Source organism: Cryptomeria japonica, chromosome 4, assembly GCF_030272615.1.
Source record: "Cryptomeria japonica chromosome 4, Sugi_1.0, whole genome shotgun sequence".
In the NCBI taxonomy this organism is placed as follows: Eukaryota; Viridiplantae; Streptophyta; class Pinopsida; order Cupressales; family Cupressaceae; genus Cryptomeria; species Cryptomeria japonica.
In genome coordinates this window covers 768,559,377-768,581,014 of record NC_081408.1, presented here as the reverse complement: position 1 = coordinate 768,581,014, position 21,638 = coordinate 768,559,377, and the positions used below count along the sequence as shown (strand labels likewise).

The 21,638-nt window shown below is 34.6% G+C and overlaps 1 protein-coding gene across 2 annotated transcripts; it reads right to left on the bottom strand.

Moving 5' to 3' along the window:
- Window positions 1-2,832: 2,832 nt before the first annotated feature.
- LOC131033446 (uncharacterized) lies at window positions 2,833-20,502 on the bottom strand. 2 transcript variants are annotated; one of them, XM_059220147.1, is made up of 14 exons: window positions 19,608-20,502; window positions 18,150-19,249; window positions 17,969-18,040; window positions 17,755-17,873; window positions 17,458-17,670; window positions 6,399-6,566; window positions 5,387-6,076; window positions 4,943-5,291; window positions 4,778-4,846; window positions 4,597-4,653; window positions 4,440-4,493; window positions 4,221-4,331; window positions 3,679-3,995; window positions 2,833-3,558 (listed from the first exon to the last, which is right to left on the bottom strand). In XM_059220147.1, exons 2-14 carry the CDS (start codon window positions 19,216-19,218, stop codon window positions 2,980-2,982), a joined length of 3,867 nt encoding a protein of 1,288 aa, XP_059076130.1. In that variant the 5' UTR covers window positions 19,219-19,249; window positions 19,608-20,502; the 3' UTR covers window positions 2,833-2,979. The 2 variants fall into 2 exon arrangements, with proteins under 2 accessions (XP_059076130.1, XP_059076131.1); XM_059220148.1 differs by having other exon boundaries at window positions 4,440-4,490.
- Between the last annotated feature and the right edge of the window lie 1,136 nt (window positions 20,503-21,638).

Genomic DNA, 21,638 nt, shown 5'->3' with positions numbered 1-21,638 from the left:
AACAAGACATCAAGAATTTACCCAACGAATCCCCAATTTTTGTTAATATGTCAGATTCAATAAATTCAGATGGTAGAAGCAGAAGTTTAAACCACATAGGGACCTGTTTTGGGCCAACCCTAGAAGCTGCCAGAAAGGGTTTCCAACTTTCCACAAAAATTAGGTTTTTTCCAAGCCAAAAAAATGGAGAACTTAGAGCCTTATCCCTAGCAGATGTTGAATCGAACACAACAATAAACGAGCTTACAGAAAGAACATGAAAGAACAAAGTGCCATACCAATGAGCATGAATTTTATAGTGAAGGTTGGACAGAGAAATAGGATCACCCCAAACCTGAATCACAACTGCTAAAACTTGAAGATCCAAGGCTTTCTTCCCCAGAACAGCATCTGAGGCATCAATCAATAGAATTGGAATCAGAGCAGGCTGCGAGGGTAAAACCGAAATCTGTGAATGACCCCCCAAATCCTTTAACAATTTCGCAGAGGCATTCGCCATATGACTCAAAGCCTTATTTTTAGAAATCCTCCAATTTTGTTTGCCCTTGTGCAATGTCCCTAGATTTTGAGCCCGATTTTGACGTCGCCGGAAAAACCCTTTGAAGTATGCGGAAGAAGGGACAATCTGAAATCTTTTCTCCTCCGAAAAGCAAGCAGGCGAAGCCAACACATCCACCCATCTGACCTCCTGAAAAACCCATTGCGACACATGTCCAGCTCGGGCGCCAAATGGATCCTTTGGAGGGAGTGGATCAGACATTGCCTCATCCACCCAACGCTGAGCCCTCTGCCTGCCAGTTGCATCGGTCTCCAAACTTCGCTCGCCCCGAAAGTTCACCGCCATTTGTAAAGGAAAGAAAAGGCAGTAGAAGATGGTTCGAAATACTCTATAATTGAAATCCTTCTGTGCAGGTCTTTTCTGTAAGCCTCAGAAGCTCTGTTTCTAAGAACACTTACAGGGACATTTTGTTGAAGCAGCTCTGATAGGTTGGGAACTCCTGTTCCAATACACAATTTCATATTATAAAATAGTCACTAAATTCAATTGATAGAGCTTCCATGCATCCACATTCACCAAGGGAGTCACATTTGCTTCACACTTGGGGTACTTCAATTCCTATATGTTATTCACAGCCAATCACTAAATTACGTTAGGATGCAAATTTTCAATACCCACTTGTCTTAAAATCAACATGACTGCATATATATTTATATCTGATTTACATGGTTCAAATACTCGTGGGGACTCGCAACCTTTGGGATAAGTCATGTACTTTTATTGGGGTTCATACGTTTTCATAAGAATATGTTTATATACAACTTAAATAAAAGTAGGGTATTGTTTCTCTCTATAAATCAAATGCACGAGACTGTAATCTCATCACTCAGCTTGTAGAGTAGCTCAGTCACTGGCAGATGTATCTGCAGTTATAATTGCATTTGTGTTGGCATCATTATAAATATGTTTAATATGGCTTTTCCTATTCTTTGATTGTATCTTCAGCAAATACACACCTATTTTGTGTTTTGTCTTCAATTAATGACAGTGACGATTTGATGTGAACGTGCTTAACTTGTGTCCATGTTTGCTCCAGCCAATCTTGCAACCATATATGAAGATAAATAAATCTTCCAAAAACATGTCCAGCCATAGTTCTGATAAATAAATCCATCGTCCCTCATTTTGGGGGTTGCAAGCTGCGGTCTATGTAGTTTATCATTGTATTTTTGGCCAAATAGATGTAATGATTGAAACTTCTCTATTGGCTTCAGTGATGAACATTCTCAAACCTTCCCTAGCCTGGCTGGTACGCTACGCTCCTCCCCCTTCCCCTCCTAAGTAGAATGCCCAAGATGAAAATTCAGATTTGGTTCTTGTTTTCTCACCAAACTAGCATTAATGCATCCTCTGTATTCAGCTCCGTGAAAAGGTGGAGGAAACTTATTAGGACTATAACCTCCTCCCTAACATTTCCAAGTGGCAAATAGCTCAATTGCACATGGCTAAACAAAAAAACCACTTTTTAGAATTCCTGGTGTTCAAAAAATCTGGACGAAGATGGTTGGAATGATAAGAAGAATTTTTCATCTACATTTGATGACTAAGAGAGGCTCGATAAAGTTGTCTAGGACACAAAGCTGGAGGTGGGCTCTATTGAACAAAAGAAGAACATAGAAGAAGAGGTCACCAAATTAAAGGAAAATCAATTAATTATTGCAAGGAATCTATCAAGAACACTACCACCATGATTCATGTCTTCCAATAGGAACTGCATAAATGAGAAGAAAAAACGGAAGCTACAAGAAGTTTAGTCTCACCACATCTTTCACCATTCCGGTTTCAGAAGGAAAGGCCACTAAAAGGACAATCCACGCCCCTGTCCCCCTTTGTTTGCAGTGGCTAGTATGAGCCCCTGTCCTGGGAGATGATGTTTGAAGAAAAGCTGGAGTTTCTCAACATGGACCCTAGTCTCACGTTGGTTTCCCCTGTTTTTCTGCTGTTATTGGTTGTTAGTTTCCTCTATTTTTGTCTTTTTTTGCCCTAGTCTCACAGCTTGTATTTTCTTTTTTTAACTGTGAAAAAATATTTTTGTTTGCTTTCAAAAACAAGATAACAATATCAACAAAGAAATTTGTTGCCTCTAAAATAAATATATACAGAAATAGATTTCATTCATTATAAGATAATTTATTGATTTTTTAATTGAAAAATTACTACAAGTTAAGGTTTTACTGACTAGAACAAGATTGATCTCCTATTAATTTAACGCCTAACATCAAATCCCTATTGACTGACTCTATCTAATCTATGCTATCAGTGAAGCAAGCAAATATTCCAACAAGCCACTTTATTTCAGCAGAAAATTAATAGATAGTTAAATTAGAGAAAGAGAATAACTTCTTTGTAACGAGCACAACACACAAGATGAGTGGTTGCCCAAATCCATAATGTATACGAATATTTGTTGAGGTGTAGACTTATTTGGGCAATGGCCATGGAAGATATCCAGGCTCGCAGTTAAACATAAATCTTTTGAAGGCTTGAATTCCATCCATTGAAACATTGAAGAGGCGCAATGTAAGTCTTAGCTTATTCCACTCTTCTAGCTCCTCCTCATCAGTCATTGTGTACTGTTGCATTGAGTTTTCTCCTTCCTTGTCTTCATCCTCTATAAAAAATTTCTTGATGATTATTGGTTGATCCTCCTTAACCGTTGTGCCCTGTTGCGCAGAGCTTTCTCCTTTCTTGTCTTCTTCCTCTTTGAAAACTTGCTTGATGATCATTTTCAGCATAGACCTCATCTCCTCCTGTTCTTTCAAAACCTTTTTTAGAACTTCCTTTAGATTATCATCTTCTTTTGTATCCTCCTCGCTGGAAATTGTAGTAATGTTTTTCTCTGGCATGTTGCTGAGGCTGTCAATGGCGTCATTCTTCTTTTTTGTGGCTCTCTTCCTGTGAGCTGGCCACCTCTCATCAATATAATGCTCAACGATCTCTCTCAGAGAAGGCCCGTGTTGAGCTTTCCAATTTCTCAAAACCTCAAGCTTGGTCCATTTCTGCATCATTACATAAAGAGAATTTTTATTTCTGGTTATAAGATGTAAAATTTTATGCCTAAGGAAATAAATTAACTACCACCATTCGTTCAGGTGAACACATTTATGAGGTTATCTTACTTGTATAAGAGTTGTAATGAGGTCCCTCCATTCCCAGCAGACGAAAATCCATGCAATAAGTTGAACCCGCCATCCTTGCACTGGGTCAACATCGGGGCTTAGAGACAAAATATAAAATACTAGCCGATGGTATGCCTTCAAACATTTCCACTCTCGTGGAAGCTTTTTACTGCGTGCGGATTGAGTATAAAAAATGTGAAGAGCATTTTTTTCTCCTTGGCTGTACTGAACGCGGAGCACTTTACTCATTATTTTGAAATTTAAATCATCCATAAGACTTCGCTCACTATTAACATCTTCTTGGTTTTTTTTATCAGCTGCAACATACGTCAAGCTATTATTATAAATCTTTTATGTCGGGCAGAAGAAATTTATTAGTCTACTCGTTAATTTTAGTGTAGTTTTTTAAAATGGAGATATAAATTAAAATACAGTTCACTTATATTTTATAACTTGGAAAATTATAAGTAATCTAGATTGGAAAAATTATAGAAAATAAAATTAATACAATATAGCCAACTTATTAAACTTGAAACCTGCACCTTGTTCATCTCCTTTGGTTGTCTCATCTATCTCCTTGTGTGATCGTACATTGCACAAACACGGTAATGCACAAACATAGCTGAATATTTGTGTGATCAGAGATGCCCTCTCTGTTAAGTGTTAACAGACATTTTGAATGAAAATGTATTCTGAATTATGTGATCCCACATTGCACAAATCATCACCTAAAATGCTGTGTATTTGAATTATATTTTCACCTGCTTTCTCAATGTCAGGCATCTCAATCGTTCTTTCCTCAACTTCAGAGCCTTCTGCAAGAAAACATTTTGAACGAAAAGGGATTGTGAATAGTGTGATTGTACATTGCACAAATCATCACTCAAAATGCTCGGTGTATATGAATTATATATTCACCTTCTTCCTCAATTGTTTCTTGCTCTTGCGCTAGTCTTAATTCTTGTTGAGTCGTATCTGTTCAGGGAAGCAACATTCTCAAGTTAAGGGCCATATTAAAATCATCGCTACAGTAATGCTTAGACCATTAGTCTCCTATATTCTGTTCAGCTTAAAAGGATTGCATCTCAAATATTTTCACCTGAAATGCTGAGGGTTTTTTGCTTTGTAGCTTCAGATTCTACCAAACCTTCTTGTATTTCTCCTTTTCCTACAACAATATTAAAGTGAAAGAAAAAGAATTCATCTGTTAAAATGGTGCTGTACCTTGCTGCAAATATAAAATGTGACAATTAGAGATATTCACCTAGTTGAGGTTTCTCTGGAATTGAAGTTCCAATTTGGAACTTTGGATTGCCTTTCCTACTGTATCTTTCCTTTTTTGCTGCTGGATCCGACCCTTGTCTACTGTCCCACATATCTAGCTGTTTGTACAAAAGGTTAACGGAGTCTTTGTCACTAGGGGCCGCTAGGTGTAGCGGCACCTGAACTATCTTCCTTAAAAATCTGTCAGCTAAGTCCTCGTTGGACTTATTATCTATGCTTTTCATGCTCCCGTACTTTCTTATAATTGCTCTTTTGATTATGTTCTTTTCCATGCTCATAATCACGTTGATCTTGCAAGCAGCCAAAGCCAGATGCACTGCTGATAATACCTGCCAGTTAATAATACTAAAGAAAGTTAGAAAGCCAGAGATCAATATTTGATAACTATAAAATCTGCAACTAGATGGGTTTTTTAAGATTATACCTGCAGAATAACATTCTCCTCACAACGATCGAGATCGTCGACGAAGACTATTATCCTAAGATTGTCACTACAAGCAGGGTGCATCTTTGGAATCTTTGTTCCTGGAACATAGTTCTCATCCCAACTGAATGTAATGTAGCACCATATAAAAGCAAACGCCTTCAACATCCAGGAGGGTCTATAGGAGAGTTGTTTTATCAAAAAATTAATATCAGAAATAACTTTGTTATGATAACCAAGGTTTTGGCTATGGTCTGGCAGAGTTATATAGTTCTCGATTTGAGAACTTATTGGTTTGACAAAAGACATGACTGACTTTCCCAAACCCCAAGCAGCTACAATCATGGATGCTGGTACACCTCCATATTTAAGTATCCTTATATCTTTATTATGGGCTGTACCAAGTACCAACCATAGAATGATGCTGAGAAAGATGGCCACCAGCAGTGCGAGAAAGAATGGGAAGATGACTTTCAAACAGATGCTGTTCTTGTGGTTTGTCCAATTATACATCCAGCTAGTCCTGAGCTTGTGCGCCACCGTCATGGTTGCTTCCAGTTCTTTTGTGATTTCGACAGCGAGACCCGCCCATGCTTGGGTTTCATTCCTATAATGCCACGCATTGTATTGTACAGTCAAAATGGAAGGCGTAGTCCCTTGCGACGACTTTTCCTCTTCTGTAAAGTCAAACTTACCAGACCCAGGAAAAATACGAATCGTTAAGTTCAAAATTGCATAGAAATGAAAAAAGTTCCGATAATTTCTTAAGGAATTTATAAATTTAAATGTCTAATATAGAAAATATATTAGAATATCCACGTAAATGAGGCCAAACTTTCTGCTACTTGGTTTTGTTGTCGCACTCTTAATTAGTACCATATCAAGCTTTTTAAAAACTGCAACATAATATAAAATCATCAGAATGCACATAGCCCAGTTGCGTGGATGGGTTGGAATATGGGAGGGGGCAAAAAAATCAACAACATATACAATTATTGCAAGTCTTGCTTACCATATCACGCCTGTCCATGACGGCCAGGGACTCGAAAATTTGATGATATTTAGGTTGATAATATTTTAAGAAGTCATTGAACTTGGGCAAATCGAAAGGTGCAGATTTCTCCCAATAATATCGGAGCTCCCACAAAAAGTAGTGCATATGGTGAATTAGGAGATATGCCTGCAGCAATATTAATTTAGGATATCAATGAAGAAAGTTTAGTTCAAAGACCATCAAACATTTTAATTTGACTGACTTCAATTAATTTTCATTGTACCTAACATTTATCTATCATTAATTTCAAATTGATGTAAAATAACAAAAAAATTAAAAGATATATATTTTCCTAACCTTCGAGATGTCTTTTCTAGAGATTAGAGATAGATCCACATATATAGGATGCAGTCAAAGAGGATACAAAATATTCTAATATTCTTTATAAACTTGACTTTCATAAAAATCAATAAAGAATAATGATGAATTAAAGTTAAAAACATAATATTTAGATAACATAAATTATTCATTTGGAGAAAATTTTTCTCAGTTGCTTGCTTCTTGTTTTTTAATATTGTTTTTGAAATCTGTTTTTTGTGATTAAAAAAATGAGAAAATTCTCAACAATTCAAAAATAAATCAATAAAGAATAATGATGAATTAAAGTTAAAAACATAATAATTAGATAACATAAATTATTCATTTGGAGAATTTTTTTCTCAGTTGCTTGCTTCTTGTTTTTTAATATTGTTTTTGAAATCTGTTTTTTGTGATAAAAAAAATGAGAAAATTCTCAACAATTCAAAAATAATATGATCAAAAGACTATTCATAATATTTCTTATTAAGATTTATATAACACTTAACAATTTTAAAAGAGAAAGCATGAACAATTCAGATTTGAATATTCATATATTTTGTATTTTCACTATGAAACATATCAAGAATAAGCATGAGGAGACAAAAGTTTAAAATGTGTCAATAATTATGATTGTTGATGTTTCTTTTATGATGTTGTCATGAACATAGCAGCATGTACATTGTTGTGTTGTGTTTTGTTTGTTTGGGCTGTTGTAGCAACATATACACTGTAATGCCTCTTTGTCATATTGGCTGCTATAATTTCTCTTCTTGCTGGTCATGTCTTGATTTTTTGTTTTACTCTTGCACTCTTCAACTGCAATTTTGCATTCTTTCAATAAAAAAATTAAAGAGTTAATTATATATTAAAAATATTTATTATTTAATTAAGAAAAAAATATATAAATGAAATATTGAACTAGTATTAAAAAAATTAATCTAATATTATATTGACAATAGAGCTTTAAAGAATAAATAGAAATTTAAAATAGGAAGAGGCATTGAAAGGACTAAAAATACAAATATACAATTTATATTTATTAATTTTTTTAGATCTCTATTTTCATAATGGTTCATACATAACAAAGGGTATCATTGTTGATCCACTAGGGGAAAGGACAAAGGGATTCATTTGAAAAAAAGTAACTTCAATATTTGATTACAAGATAGGTAAATTGAGCAAATAGAAATTTGAATATTTAAAATTAATCAAAGAAACACAAATAAAATGTTAGAATAAAATTTAGATTTTGAATTTGAGATATCATCATAATATAGAAAAAATAAATTCACATTGTACACTATATTAAAATCTAATTTATGACAAGTCAAACGCAACTGGTAGACCTAAATCAAATAAGCAATAGAGAAAATGAAAGAAAATATTCAAATTATGATTATCTCTATATAGATTTAATGTTTTTATGAATAGTGTTATGTTGTATTATGTACATTGACAATAAACAATTAGGTTTAGAGTTTTAGTTGCTCTTATCAAATTGTGATGAATTTAAAACTAGGTCAAGTTGTTGATAAATGATTTGGAATTTGTCATATTGCATGCCTTCACTCATGCATAGTTTATAAATTTTTAGAAGGGTGTAGTTTGGACATAGACATTTAAAAGAAAATAAAGTATAATTCATTTTTCTTATTTTTGATACAATGAACATTTTGTCTTTAGAGACTATGAATTTTGTGTATATTTCTATGCTATTTAAACAATATTTTGAGCAATGTTATATAACCACTTTAATCTTAAAATAATAAATAGTTTTAAAAATTGTGTAGTTGAGAATGAAATTTATTTTTCACTTTTTCATAGTTAGTAATTATTTTATATCTATTATAAGTAGGTTTAGTTTTCAAAATATTCATTTGATATTAGAATCGATGTTTTTTTTTTGGTTAAAGATTTAGTGGTTGAGATCTCCCAAAAAATTCACCATGTCAAATTCTAACTATCTACCCAATCCAGAATTTAATGGAAGTGATTATAATTATCGGTGCATCAAGATGATGACATTTGTAGCATTGTAAATTGTCATCGGTTCAATTTACACCTCATATTTGTGCTCCCACTTTAACGTGTCCTATCCCCATCCCATCTCTAGGTCTGATTTGGTCTCATTTTCTAGATTTGAGGCCATGAACAACCATTGGTAGGTCCCATGGTGAGGTACCCTGTCCAATAGCATCTTATCTTATTCCTATTTATAGAGGGACTAGAACGTAGCATACCCTAGTCTGGACTAGGATACCTCGAAACACCATGGTCCCTCTCAATGGGGCCCAAATTTGAATTGGGGTAGGTGTTGTATCAATCTGCTAGGAATTGATCCCCATGGATACACATGACCATTAGAGGTTGACCTAATCGGTAAATTACCTAGGTAACCCTATATAAAAATATTTTATCAACCTATTTTCATCAAATAAGCTAAGCAATCTAAGAATCCATCCATATCATTTGTGCATCCGTGAAGCATTCGTAATCAAGCATTTTCAAATATCTTCAAGGATGCATATTCATCATTCAATCATTGTGGAGAAATGTTACATTAATCTTGTGCAAGCATGTGTGTGTGTGATTAGTGTTTTTCATACCATTACATTCAATATTTGTGATTACTTTCAAAGAGTATTGTATCATTATCAAAAATTGTAGATCAAAGGTTAATTCCTAAACTAAGATTTGACTTAGGCAAACCCCTATTCCCAACATCTTTCCCTTTCTTCCTATGTGCAGGAAAAATGTACACAGTTGCACTCAGGAGGATTGACAAGGTTTACAGAGACAAATGGGGTCAACTTTTGATGATGAAATATTTAGAGTACCATGGCGAATTGATACTACCTGGTCTCAAAAAAATAAGCCAATTTTCTGGAAGCAGATTCAACATCTCTTATTCTTCCCAGATCCAGGTTGGTGGCTCTGTGGGACATTGGTAGCTTACTGTTTCCATCAGATCACTTCAATAATCACCTATTTTTCCCTAATTCTTTAATCATCACAAATTAACTTAGAAAGAAGGAAATTCACACCAACTCACAATTGGGTAAATCTGATCAACATTCTTGTTCCTCTTTCTAATCAAGTTGAGGCTAAATCTATTGAATCTACCCCCTTCTTGAAATGTTTTGGTCAATTTGGGATTGCTTTTGGTTTTATCATTTAAAATCCTAATTTCCAAATTTACACCATTACAGTTGGGTGAACTTGACTTCTTACACCATTATTTCTTATTTGTGTTCTCAAATCTGATTTGCGGATATTTTAATTTTCAATTTTGCACTCATAATTTATATTTTTAATAAAAAAATTCATAAATTTAGAGGTTAAATTCATAAAAACCCTCATTTATTTTTGTTAATTTGATTTGTAGGTTGCATAATTAGTAACATGCACATACACTAGCACAAAGAGGGCAACTTCCAAATATCATCATGTTTCAATCTCTCTAGATCCCCCTTATTATCCTAGGGCTTATCTTAGTCATCAAAAAATTTGTAGAGAAGATGATGTTATGCATTTTATTCATGATCTATCTACCCACATAACATTAAGTAAAAATGAGGCCTTATATGATAAGGATCTTCCTTCTCAACCTACCAAAGAGGATATGCATGATGATAGAAATGAGAATCTCCCTACCAAGGATATTCCTTCTTCATCTAATTTTCCCTTTGTTCCATCTAGATGTAATTACACTAATTTTTTCAAAGAAATTCATTATAATACTCCTTAATTACAACATTCTTATAGGAGTGGCTATAACATAATATCAAAACAAGGTTTTAGAGGAGAAGGACTTGGAAAATATGAACAAGGAATCAAAGTCCTTTTAAAATATTCTTACACAAGCTAGTACCAAAGGTCTAGGACATCCTCATCATTCACCTATGGATGATCTCCCTAGCGTATTGTAATGTCCCCATTTTTGGGAGAAAGAAACAATTAATTAATTTTTAAGTTGTCCCGATGAGTTACTAAAAAAACAAACAACTTAAAATTAATTATTTATTAACTGATTTAAGTGATAATATATTTAATATTTCAAAATAAAGTCACTTTTGGAAGTTATAAGGATGCATTAAATAAAAAGTGTTTTTTAATTCTTCCCTTTGCAAAGTTTCCCAAGCATATTATAAAAGGGAGTTGGGTTCTCATTTTGAGGGGGAGAGAAGATCTTAGGTTTGAGCTTGAAGCTAAACCTTGCCTATGAGATGAAAACCTAAAAGGATTTTGGACCTGAGGACTGAAACCCTTTTGCTTCACAGTACGGTTCTACACAGGAATAATCAAAATGTTGTAAGTTGAAAGTGAGGACATAAACCCTTGTTTATGATACAAATTTTATTTCATGTTAAGTTTTTCCAGGTTTGTCAATTCAGATTCTTGGAAGATTTTTTTGTGAAGCTATGTTGTTGTGTGCTTCATTGAAGAATATTCAAATATTTGCTTGAATTCTTTGAGTTTTGAACTCACGTTTGAACCTTATTACAAATATAAGATTTAATGAGGTGGTGTGGTTTTTAGAATTGGTTTTGTGCCAAAGACAAATCAATCAGATTTCAATGCATTTAAGAAATTAATTTATGACCCCATTTTGGCTCACGTGGTGAAAGGGTTTTGACTATTATTTGGCATCGCTTTGCTAATGGGTCTATCTTATCATGTGTCGTTGAAATTTTAAATTCAATTTTGCCTTTGAGGAAATGTGAAAATAAGGAGAACAATTGATAAAGATTTTTAAAATTCTGATGAAGCTGACAATGAAGTCAAAGGGTGTCAACAAAGGTTTTAAAAAAAAAAACAAAGAGAAAAGAATCGATTCAAGATTTGGGATCTACAAATTGATGTATTTTCAAACATATAAAGATGACTACCATCGTATGGTTGGAAAACAATATGCTAGGGAACCAAACCTGACAATATTTATGACATCTTATACTGGTTGTCTGCTGAAAACATGGAGTTCAAAGGCTACAAAATATTATATGTGCATCGCAGCCTCTAAGGATATTTGTTTAAAGATTCTCATAAAATATTTTATTTGGGAACAATTTTTGACATGCTAAAGCCTTGTTTGTTGTAAAGAAATGCATGTTATAACTCTGGTGGAACCCAAAGGCTGCCTCAGGAAAACACAAGTTTATTATCGATTTTTAATAAAGACTATTTTACCGACAAATTACAATGCCTTCAAATTAATAGGCAGTCAAAGAAAAAACTAAAATAATAAGACTATATTGCTATAAAGGAACAAACTCATTCCAATGCTTTGACTATCATTCAGCTATAGCAAGTCTAACTTCAACACATTCAATTTGGATCTAGGTTATCATCTGGTGAAGTATGCAGCAGTTTTAAGGGTTAGTAAATTTTAATTATTATCAGCTTTAAAGCATTTTGCTGATGAAATTTCAATTTATAAATCATTGCTACAATAGCTTGTTGGTTAATTTATGTCAAAATGTTTTAATGCTAAATGTTTGATATGATGCCTTCATTATTGGTGATTTCCTTGCCATGCAAATGTGCTCCAAACACTGTAGACAAATCTATAATGAACATTTGCAATCAGAAAATTCATCAAATAGAATTGCATACCAATTATTAGATGAAATGACATGCACCCAAAAACATGTGAAATTTCAACATCTTTGTGTTTTAAAAAATTTGGCTAGTATAGGGTGGATATTACATGTACAAAAGATTAATGAGTACTTTGCAAGACATAAACTAGATTGTCCATCTCAATGTGTTTCTTCATCAAATACTCCTTTTTGCTCACATCATCCAACTAATGATCATGATACCAATGATTGTCCATATTTTCAAAATGGAATTAAGGCACTCATTAAAAATGGTATAGTTAAAATAATAGAAAACAATCCATCTCCTTCTATTGTTTCACTACTTCTCAAGAGACAAGACCTACTCCTATTGATGACCAACAAAAATTAGCTACTAGAATCTTTTGGAGGTTGACGTATGATAAGAATATTGCCTTTCCTTTTATTAAATTTATTTATAATTATAAGCATAGAGAAGGATATGAACATTGTCTTTTTAATCATAGTTATTCTCATTCTCCTGGAAATTGTAAAACCTTTAAAGTATTTGTTCAAGACCAATATGATAGAGCTCACATAACTCTTACAATTGATCTTTCACTTTTTCTTGGTGGAGAGGTAGCACCTGAGCACTCAATTCGCTCTTGATGTTTCTCCTCACCCTATGCCACTAGTATTTAACTTCATTGGGGGCTCTTTGTCATGAGTGGTGATGTTATTTCTATAACAAACATCTCAGGGCAGCAGCATGATCCTTCTTGTTTCATTTATTGAGGAGCAAGGACAATGCAAATCTAATTCTCTCTTTCTCTTTGAAGATTACCACTTCTTTAGAGTAACATTTTGCATAATCTTGATGCCTTTTCTTGCATTGGATATTCCTTCATACAAGTACATGTGCATTCCTTTTTTAGTACCTTTCTTTGCTTGGAATAGTGCATTTTATTATCTATAATTCTCTCTATAGAGGTTGTGTAATCCTTCTCATTGTCCCTATGCTTGGGGGAAATTGATCTTTTTCTTAGTATTATTTCTTGAGGATTCTCTCTTATGCAAGAGGTGTGTATCCTTGACTACAACCTCTTTACACTTTGCAATGTATATCTATTATAAACAAACCCTTCACTTTGGGTCAAAAGAGTGTAATCCTTCATCAAGAATCCCTTTCACTTACCAATAGGGGGAAGGTATGCATTCTTTCTTTCTTTCCACTCTTTTGGTTGTTGATGATATTTTTGTCTGAGAAATCCTCTTGAAGGTAGATGTCATATGAGAAAAGATATCTTCCCCTTCAAGGATCCCCTTTATACTTGTTGCAAGATATCTCTTTTTTAACTATCTTGACCTTTCTTGTAAGACTATGGCCTCTTTAGCTTGGATTTATGAACATTGTTTCCTAAAAGGATATCTCTTTGGTGTTAAAGGTATGTATCCTTATTTCTAGCTTCCTTAAGACATCAGCATAGGACTATGCTGATATCTTAAGGGGGGCATACATATCACCCTCTTTGTCCTATATATTATACTATATATTTTTTAAATGTCTTAAACGAGGAGTTCATTTTAGAAACAAGAAAAATCAAAGTCTTATACAAGATACTTCATGCTCGATACCATATGCAACATTCATATATGTCTTAGACAGGGTTAGAAATTCTCAAAACTAGAAAAAACAAAGTCTTAAACATGAGATGTTCTTGAAACAAGGCATATATTTGTCTTACATAGGGTGTTCAAAATAGAAACTAAAGAAAACAAACTAATATATGAGATGCTTCATGCCTGAAACTAGACACATTTGTACTTTCATTTCATGTCATATATAGGTTATTGCATACTTGAAACCAGAGAAAAAAAACTCTTATGCGGGGTGCTCAACTCCTAAAACCAAAAAGTTGAATACATAGCAGGACGAGTGGAACTAGAAAAACACAACTAGACTATTCCAACTCTCCTCCCCAATATGGATCACCTAGCAAAGCACAATTAGCCCATGGTATCTATCTCCTCTCTTTCTCTTCCTCTCATGTTTCACCTAGCAAAACATAGTTAGCTCGTGACATCGATGTTTCCTCCTTTCATCTCTCCATGATCTCATAGCTTTTCTATTTGTGATTCATGCTTTGATATATCCTCTTGCTCTTTTAATGTGATCGTTTGTGATCTTGCGATCGAATTTCAAGAATGATATTAGTGGTTGAGACATTTTGATTATTGAGGTCTCTTTGGCACTTTGACTTGTGGTCTTGTTTTGGTTTTTATATTTTGTGTTGTGTGTCTTTTGTCTTTTGCCTTTGTTTGAATTTGTTTTCCTTTTTTTCTTTGTCTTGTTTTGTGTGTCCTTGCATAGGATTTTGTGTCCTTGCATAGGATTGTGTGAGTTAAGATCCTAAGATTGGGGGTCGGGTTCCTAAAAATTAGTGATGTCTTATACTCCTTGTGTTTTCACTCCTAATTGCTCCTCTCTCTCGGCTTTCATCTACTTTACCACGAGTGTTTGTGTTGGCTCATGCTCCCATTAAAGTGGGGGTTAAATGTAGCATCCTAAATTATACCTCATGTTTGTGCTCCTAGTTTAGCATGTGTTATCTCCATCCCATTTCTAGGTTCGATTTGACCCCATCCTTTAGCTTTGAAGCCATGAACACCCATTGGTGGGTCCCATGGTGAGGTCCCCTTCCACCTAGAAACTTATCTTGGTCCTATTTGTAGAGGGACCAGGGCATGGAGCTCCTTGGTCTAGACCATGATGTCTCCCTCTCAATGGGGCCTAAATTTCAATTGGGGTAGGTGTTGTATCTCCCCACCAGGAATTGATCCTCATGGCTACACATGATCATTGGAAGTCGGCCTAACCGGTAAATTACCTAGGGAACCCTATATAAAGACATTTTATCAATAGATTTTCATCAAACAATCTAAGAAATCTAAGACTCTGGACATCCATATTATTCGTTCATTCGTGAAGCATTCATAATCAATAATATTTAGAGATCTTCAAGGTTGTATATTCATCATTCAAGCATTGTGGAGAAAAGTTACATCAATCTTATGCAAGTATGTGTATGTGATTAAGTTTTTTCATGTTCATGTGTTTGTAATGCCATTACATTCAACATTTGTGATTAAATTCAGAGAGAATTGCATCATCATCAACAATTGTAGATATGAGGTATACCTATATGGCATTTATTTCAGTATTTGCATTATTTCATCCAAAGTTAATTCCTAAATCAGGGTTTGACTTAGGTAAACCCCTAATCCCAACATCTTTCCATTTATTTCTCTGTGCATGAAATAGGTATAGAGTTGCACTCAGGAGGATCAACAGGGTTAACAAAGATGAACAAGTTCAGCTTTCAATGATAAAAAAAATCAGAGGATCATGGCAATTGATACTACCTAGTCCTAAAAAAATAGGCTGAATTTTTGGGAATAGATCCGACTCCTCTTATTCTACCTAGATCCAGGTTGTTGGCTCCATGGGGCATTAGTAGCTTACTGTTTCCATCAAATCACTTCAATAATCACCTATTTTGTCCTAGTTTTATAATCATCATAATTCAACTTAGAAAGAAGAAAATTCACATCAACCCACAATTGGGTAAATCTGATCAGCACTCTTAGCCATCTTTCTCATCAATTTGAGGCTATATCTATTGGATTTACTTCCTTATTTCAATGCTTTGGTCAATTTGGGATTTCTTGTGGTTTTATCATTTGAAACCCTTATTTCCAAATTTATACCTGTTATAATATTTTTGATAGAAAAATTAACACGAGATATTGTAAAAATAGGTTATGTAGAGATAACTAATTGAAATAATCTTAAAGCCAATCATAGAGCGATTAAGGAGGCTAATAAAAGAATTCTCAAGAGGACCTCGAGAAGATCTAGAACAATATTACTAATGTAGTGATCTATTCAAGGTTGTCAAGCTACAGAAATTAAAAAAGAGAATGCATGTAAAGCAAATAAAATTTATTAGTTTTTTCTTATTTTTCATGTGATGAATGTTTTGCCTTTGGATATTGTAAATTCTATACATATTTCTATTTTATTCAAACAATGTTTTGAGTTATTTGTAACCACTTCGATTTTAAAATAATACAATGTTTTTATTATGTGTTGGACACTAAATTTTTATGTAGCTGGGAATTAAAGATTTATTTCTCTTACTCGACTACTATCAACGTTATTTCTCTTCTTGCTACAAGGTCTAACTTTCAAAACCTTCACAAGCCTATAATTTAGTCTTGGGGTGCTTTGTCACTACATTATCTTGTCCTTTACTAATATTCTCTTTGAGATGTGTTCACTTGTACTTGTACTTGCTTCTTAAACATTGTAGTGATGAATTACTTTGGGAGCCAAAGATGATAAAAGAGAAAGGTGTTGGACCTTGTTCATGGTAGTCTTGAGACCTATATATTGAAGTGATAATATTGAAGACATCTAAATAGAAAATGCAAGTGTTTAGTTTAGCATTTATGAATTTTTGTGTTGATGCATAAATGTAGATAATTTTTTTATAATATATATTTTGTATATGTTGTAATGATATTTTTATCTACTGTACTAAGGGTTGTCCTTAAATAAAAGACCTTGGTTATTAAATTCCAAATATGTGGCATACAAGATAGTAAATGATAGTCTAATTATTCAAAAGTTGCTTGAATTAAGGGGACAAGGTCATGGGTACAATTATGTCCAAAGGGCATCTTTGCATATGTAAGATGCATTATGAACATTGAATAAAAAATTGACTTGAACCATCAAAGATTTAGATACAATATTATATAACAAAAGATTGATTTTATTGTTTTATATACAAAAATGGCAAATTTCTATTAAATGTCATTTTTTTAATTTCATCTTACTCATTTTATATATATACCCCAAATTATAGATCACATAATTTTGAAAATATATTATTTAATCAATAAATTTTGAAACAACCTAATTTTCTTTAAAATCTCAAAACTCATAAACTGGTTATTAAAGAAAACATTTAATCTAAATATATGTCTCAATTTAAAATTTTAAGCTAGCACATACCGTAAACATTATCTACAGATCGATTATGTAACTGTAAATAAGGACATGTAATATGCGAAGGAAGGATATGCGTGTCTACCTCTGCTATGAAGTTCTTTACTCGTTTGATAGAGTAAAAGATATTGTGAATAATATTGAGGCCAATCCATCTTTTAGCTTCTAACCTCTCTATCGTATTTGCTATTTTCCTACGCCTGGCTCTTCCAGTTACGGATAATCTGGAAAAGCCTTCTTTTTGAAATGAACCTGTGAATGCTAAGTGTGCCGCTGTCTTTAGAAGAATGATCTCTGTCTGAAAACACAGCTATTCAGATTAATGTGAGGTCTAATAATTTGAGCCAAACGTGCTAAATTAATCTTTAGGAAGGATGAATACCTGAAGCATTACACTAGACTTTCCCGTTCCCCATTCTCCCAAGATTCCCACATTAATTGGAGATTGCACTAAAGGATTGGAAAATAATGCAGCCAGACCAATGGCAAAGGGCATTCGTCCTGCCCAATGTTATAACGGAAAATGTTAAGAAATATTACCTATGAATTCGTGTTTGTCTTCTGATAATTACTGAAATCGAGATAAATACACCTACCAAGAGTATCGTGCCCAGCCGGTATGTCCGCCTCTACTTCAACACCAAACGATAAGGCAATACGCCGAAGAACTGTGAAAAAAAAATAATAATAAAAAAAATTATTCACAGTTACGCGCTCCTTTGTTTAATATTTGGGAAAAGAAGCAAAAGGAAAAGGAAAAGGTATATGCAAACATACCATCTTGGACATTTCTTTCTTCTTCTTCTGTCAATTTCCTACCGCGAATGAAATCAATACTTGCGCCCCTGGTGAGGCACTCCAGTGTCATATCAATATCGCCTAATCTTGCCGCTACGCTAAGCATATTGTCCGCCAATGTTAGGACGTGGTAGTACATTGGTCTTTCTTTTATTTTATCCATTTCCTGCTTAAGATATTCGTCAAGCGAAGAATTGGAGCGTAAACCAATTCCATCTGTAGAAGCAAAAAAAAGCAGGTTTCTCTGATCGATCGATTCACACTTGTCCAGAAGTAATTGAGCTATTTTCACGGCATCTTCGCCATCTGCTTCAGCCGCAAAATGCAGAGCTCTTTTGCCGTCATAGTCGCATTCTTTTAACGGATGGGCTCCACTTTCGAGAAGCATTTCAACAACTTTACAATGGCCTCCACTTGCTGCTTTGTGCAGTGCTGTTTGACCCAGCACGTCTGCTGCCACAACATAGTCCTTCTTACGCTTTTGCTCTGGAATCACTGAAAGAAGCTTTTCCACCATTTTTAAGTTGCCTATACCAGCAGCCACGTGCAAAGGGGTTGTTTTGCTGAAATCTTCGAGAAGAACTTGATTTGTAGCTTGCTCTCCTAAAATGGTGTCCAAAACATCGGGATCGTCATGAGGCCCAGCAACTGCATAATATATAGCACTCTGTCCATCACGATCCTCGGTGTCTATATTTGTGTTATTCTCCAAGATCAATCTACAAAGCTCTTTCCGTCCAAGCAAAGCTGCAACATGAAGCACGTTTCTTCCGTACTTATCAGCTGCTGATGCGTTCTCCCAGTTGATTCTTCCTTTCTTTTTATCAAACAGTAATTTTTCAATAATTCGGCAAGCAATATCGTCGTCTGCGCCCTCGGCAGCGTAGTGTAGGGCTGTCTTTCCTTCACGGTCTGGGTCAAAAGGATCGGCTCCATCATTCAGCAGATTTTCAACGAGATCCTCATTGCCCATTTGCGAAGCCTCGCGCAGATTGTCTTTCGCTTCCTTCACGGTTGCCAATCTCCTTGGATGCTTTCTCAAGGCCATATTCACTTGGCTATCTAGCCGAAATTGTTATCTATATAACAATCAGAACAATGTGGAAGTGGACAATCAAAATCAGTATTATGCCCAAATAGCTTGCTAGTAATCAACAAAAGATACTACTCTAGCAATCAAGAAGCAAATCAATATTGTAGCATTACAACAGCCTCAAAATTATATCATATATTCTTTTTTTGGGGGCGTGGTTAGCAGATTCTAATCTGCTCTTTGTAGTTAGTTTCTGGGACTGGTTATTTGATATTTTTCTTTCCTTGGCAGCTTGTTTGCTGCTCTTTGATTTGTGCTTTTATCTTTGCTTCAATTAAAAAATAGAAACAAATCAATATTCACAAACTGTTCAAGATGCATAAGTACAAGACAAACTTCCATACAATTAATCAATCATGAAACACAGTTTTGGGCATCAAAAGCTTGTCTGCAACCATCAACCACTTGCTTTTCCAGTCTTCCAACTTCCCCACGCAACTATCTACCAGTTTTCTCTAGAGATTTGATCTACAAGCCCTAAAAAAGGGGGTACCAAGAAATCTCCCAAAAGAATACTCGATTTAATACCCAATACTCTGGGTATCTCCTTTTGCTTACATAAGTTGGTCTTAAAGAAAAAGATCCAATTAACTTGCTGCCTCGAGATATCCTTCCCCAAAGAGAATTATATCATCTACAAATTGTTGATGAGTAGTGACATCCATGCCTATTGCAATCTTCACTCCCTTCCATTTATCCTCTGATTCATCTTCTAAAATGAATCTACCCAAAATAAAGAATGAAAGTAACCCTACGGGTTGCTATTGACTAGCACGAGAATATGGGGAAGAAATACAACTTTTGACCCAAGCCACACAGTCTGAACAAAATCCAAATTTGTCCCATCACTTGCAAAAGCAAATTCCTATTCATCATGTCATAAGCTTTTTTATATCTAACTTAACTAAGCATTCTCTCAAACATTGGCAATCCGGATTGTATGAACAGCTTCATTGGCGATAATGATGCCTTCAAGAATAGATCTTTGTGGCACAAATCCACTCTATTCTTCAGAAATAAGATTGCACAATTTAATCTGTTTCATTTATCCGATCATCACCTTTGCAATAATCTTATACAAAGAAATACACCAAAAAGAAAATCTAAAATCCTCAAAAGATTGGACTGTTCTCTTAAAAAAAATTAAAAATCAGAACAATTAAAGTACGATTCACTTCCTTCAGAACATAAGCATCTTCTCTAGACTCCTCCCACACATCCTTGCCAATGACACTCCAAAAGGTCTAATAAAAGAAAGCTGGAAAACCGTCGGGGCCCGGAGCTTTATCACCCACATTTAATGGATTGGATGCCTTAACATCAACAACAAACCGTGTTATCGGTGTACCTTGTGGGGATGGCTTAACCAGCACACACTAAGCTTTGACTGCTTAGGTGGCTGGTGTGGGCCCATACCTTCTCCCAAATCCGTTCCGTCTATTCCCGTTCAGCACCGTTAATGTTTGAATTCAAACATTATTTCCCGCCTAAGGATTTCTACAGCCCAGCATAGCACAGCCCGATGATTGTCAGATATCATAGTTGGAAACGCTATGGTAGAGATTCAATCAAAATGTGGAAGCATAGACGAGGTACGTGAACGGTTTTACCGAATGCCTCGAAAAAATATGGTCTCATGGAATGCTGTGATTGCAGGGTATCGAGAAGATTCCTTCCTTGAAAAGGAATTAGACGATTTCAACCAAATGTGATGGGCAGGTGTAAAGCTAGACACCGCAACCTTTGCCAGCATCTTCTCAGCCTCCGCGAAAATGGGAGCTTTGGAACAGGGGATGGACATCCATCAAAGGAATTTTTTCAGATCTTGTAGCTGCCCTTTTAAACATCCATGCAGAATGTGCAAGCATAGACAAGGCAGATGAACTGTTTGACAGAAGGCCATGATTGCAGGATATGCAAAATCTAAAAGCATAGGAAAGGCACCTGAACTGTTTGACAAAATGCCTCTAAGAAAAATCTTCTCATGGAATGCCCTGAACGGAATATTAACAAACGATTTCATTTATGTTTACCAAGTTCTATAAAAGATTGCATTGGACAAGCCATGGGAAGTTCCAACAACTGAGTTCTAATATCAAGTTCAATGGCATATAGTTTTTGAGGTTATCAATAGCTTTGCAATACTTTACAATTTTGAAAGATACTCTTAAAACAATAGTGTATTATCCACATTTCTAAATGAGACCATGGAGATTTTCTTAAAAACCTGAATACCCACTTGCTCCATTACTTCTTGTGCAAAACACACACTCTCTCATGTGCTTCCATCATCACCTGCCCAATAGCTCTAAAGGACAATTTTGTTCATTTGTAAATAACAATGCACGTTCTCTTTCTTATCATAAGGATTGTTT

Coding starts and splice junctions, on each gene's coding strand:
- LOC131033446 (XM_059220147.1), bottom strand. CDS start 19,218: ATGGCCTTGAGAAAGCATCCAAGGAGATTGGCAACCGTGAAGGAAGCG. Junction 18,041..18,149: donor AGAAAGAAATGTCCAAGATG/GTATGTTTGCAT, acceptor TTTTTTTCACAG/TTCTTCGGCGTATTGCCTTA. Junction 4,847..4,942: donor TCCAGAGAAACCTCAACTAG/GTGAATATCTCT, acceptor ATATTGTTGTAG/GAAAAGGAGAAATACAAGAA.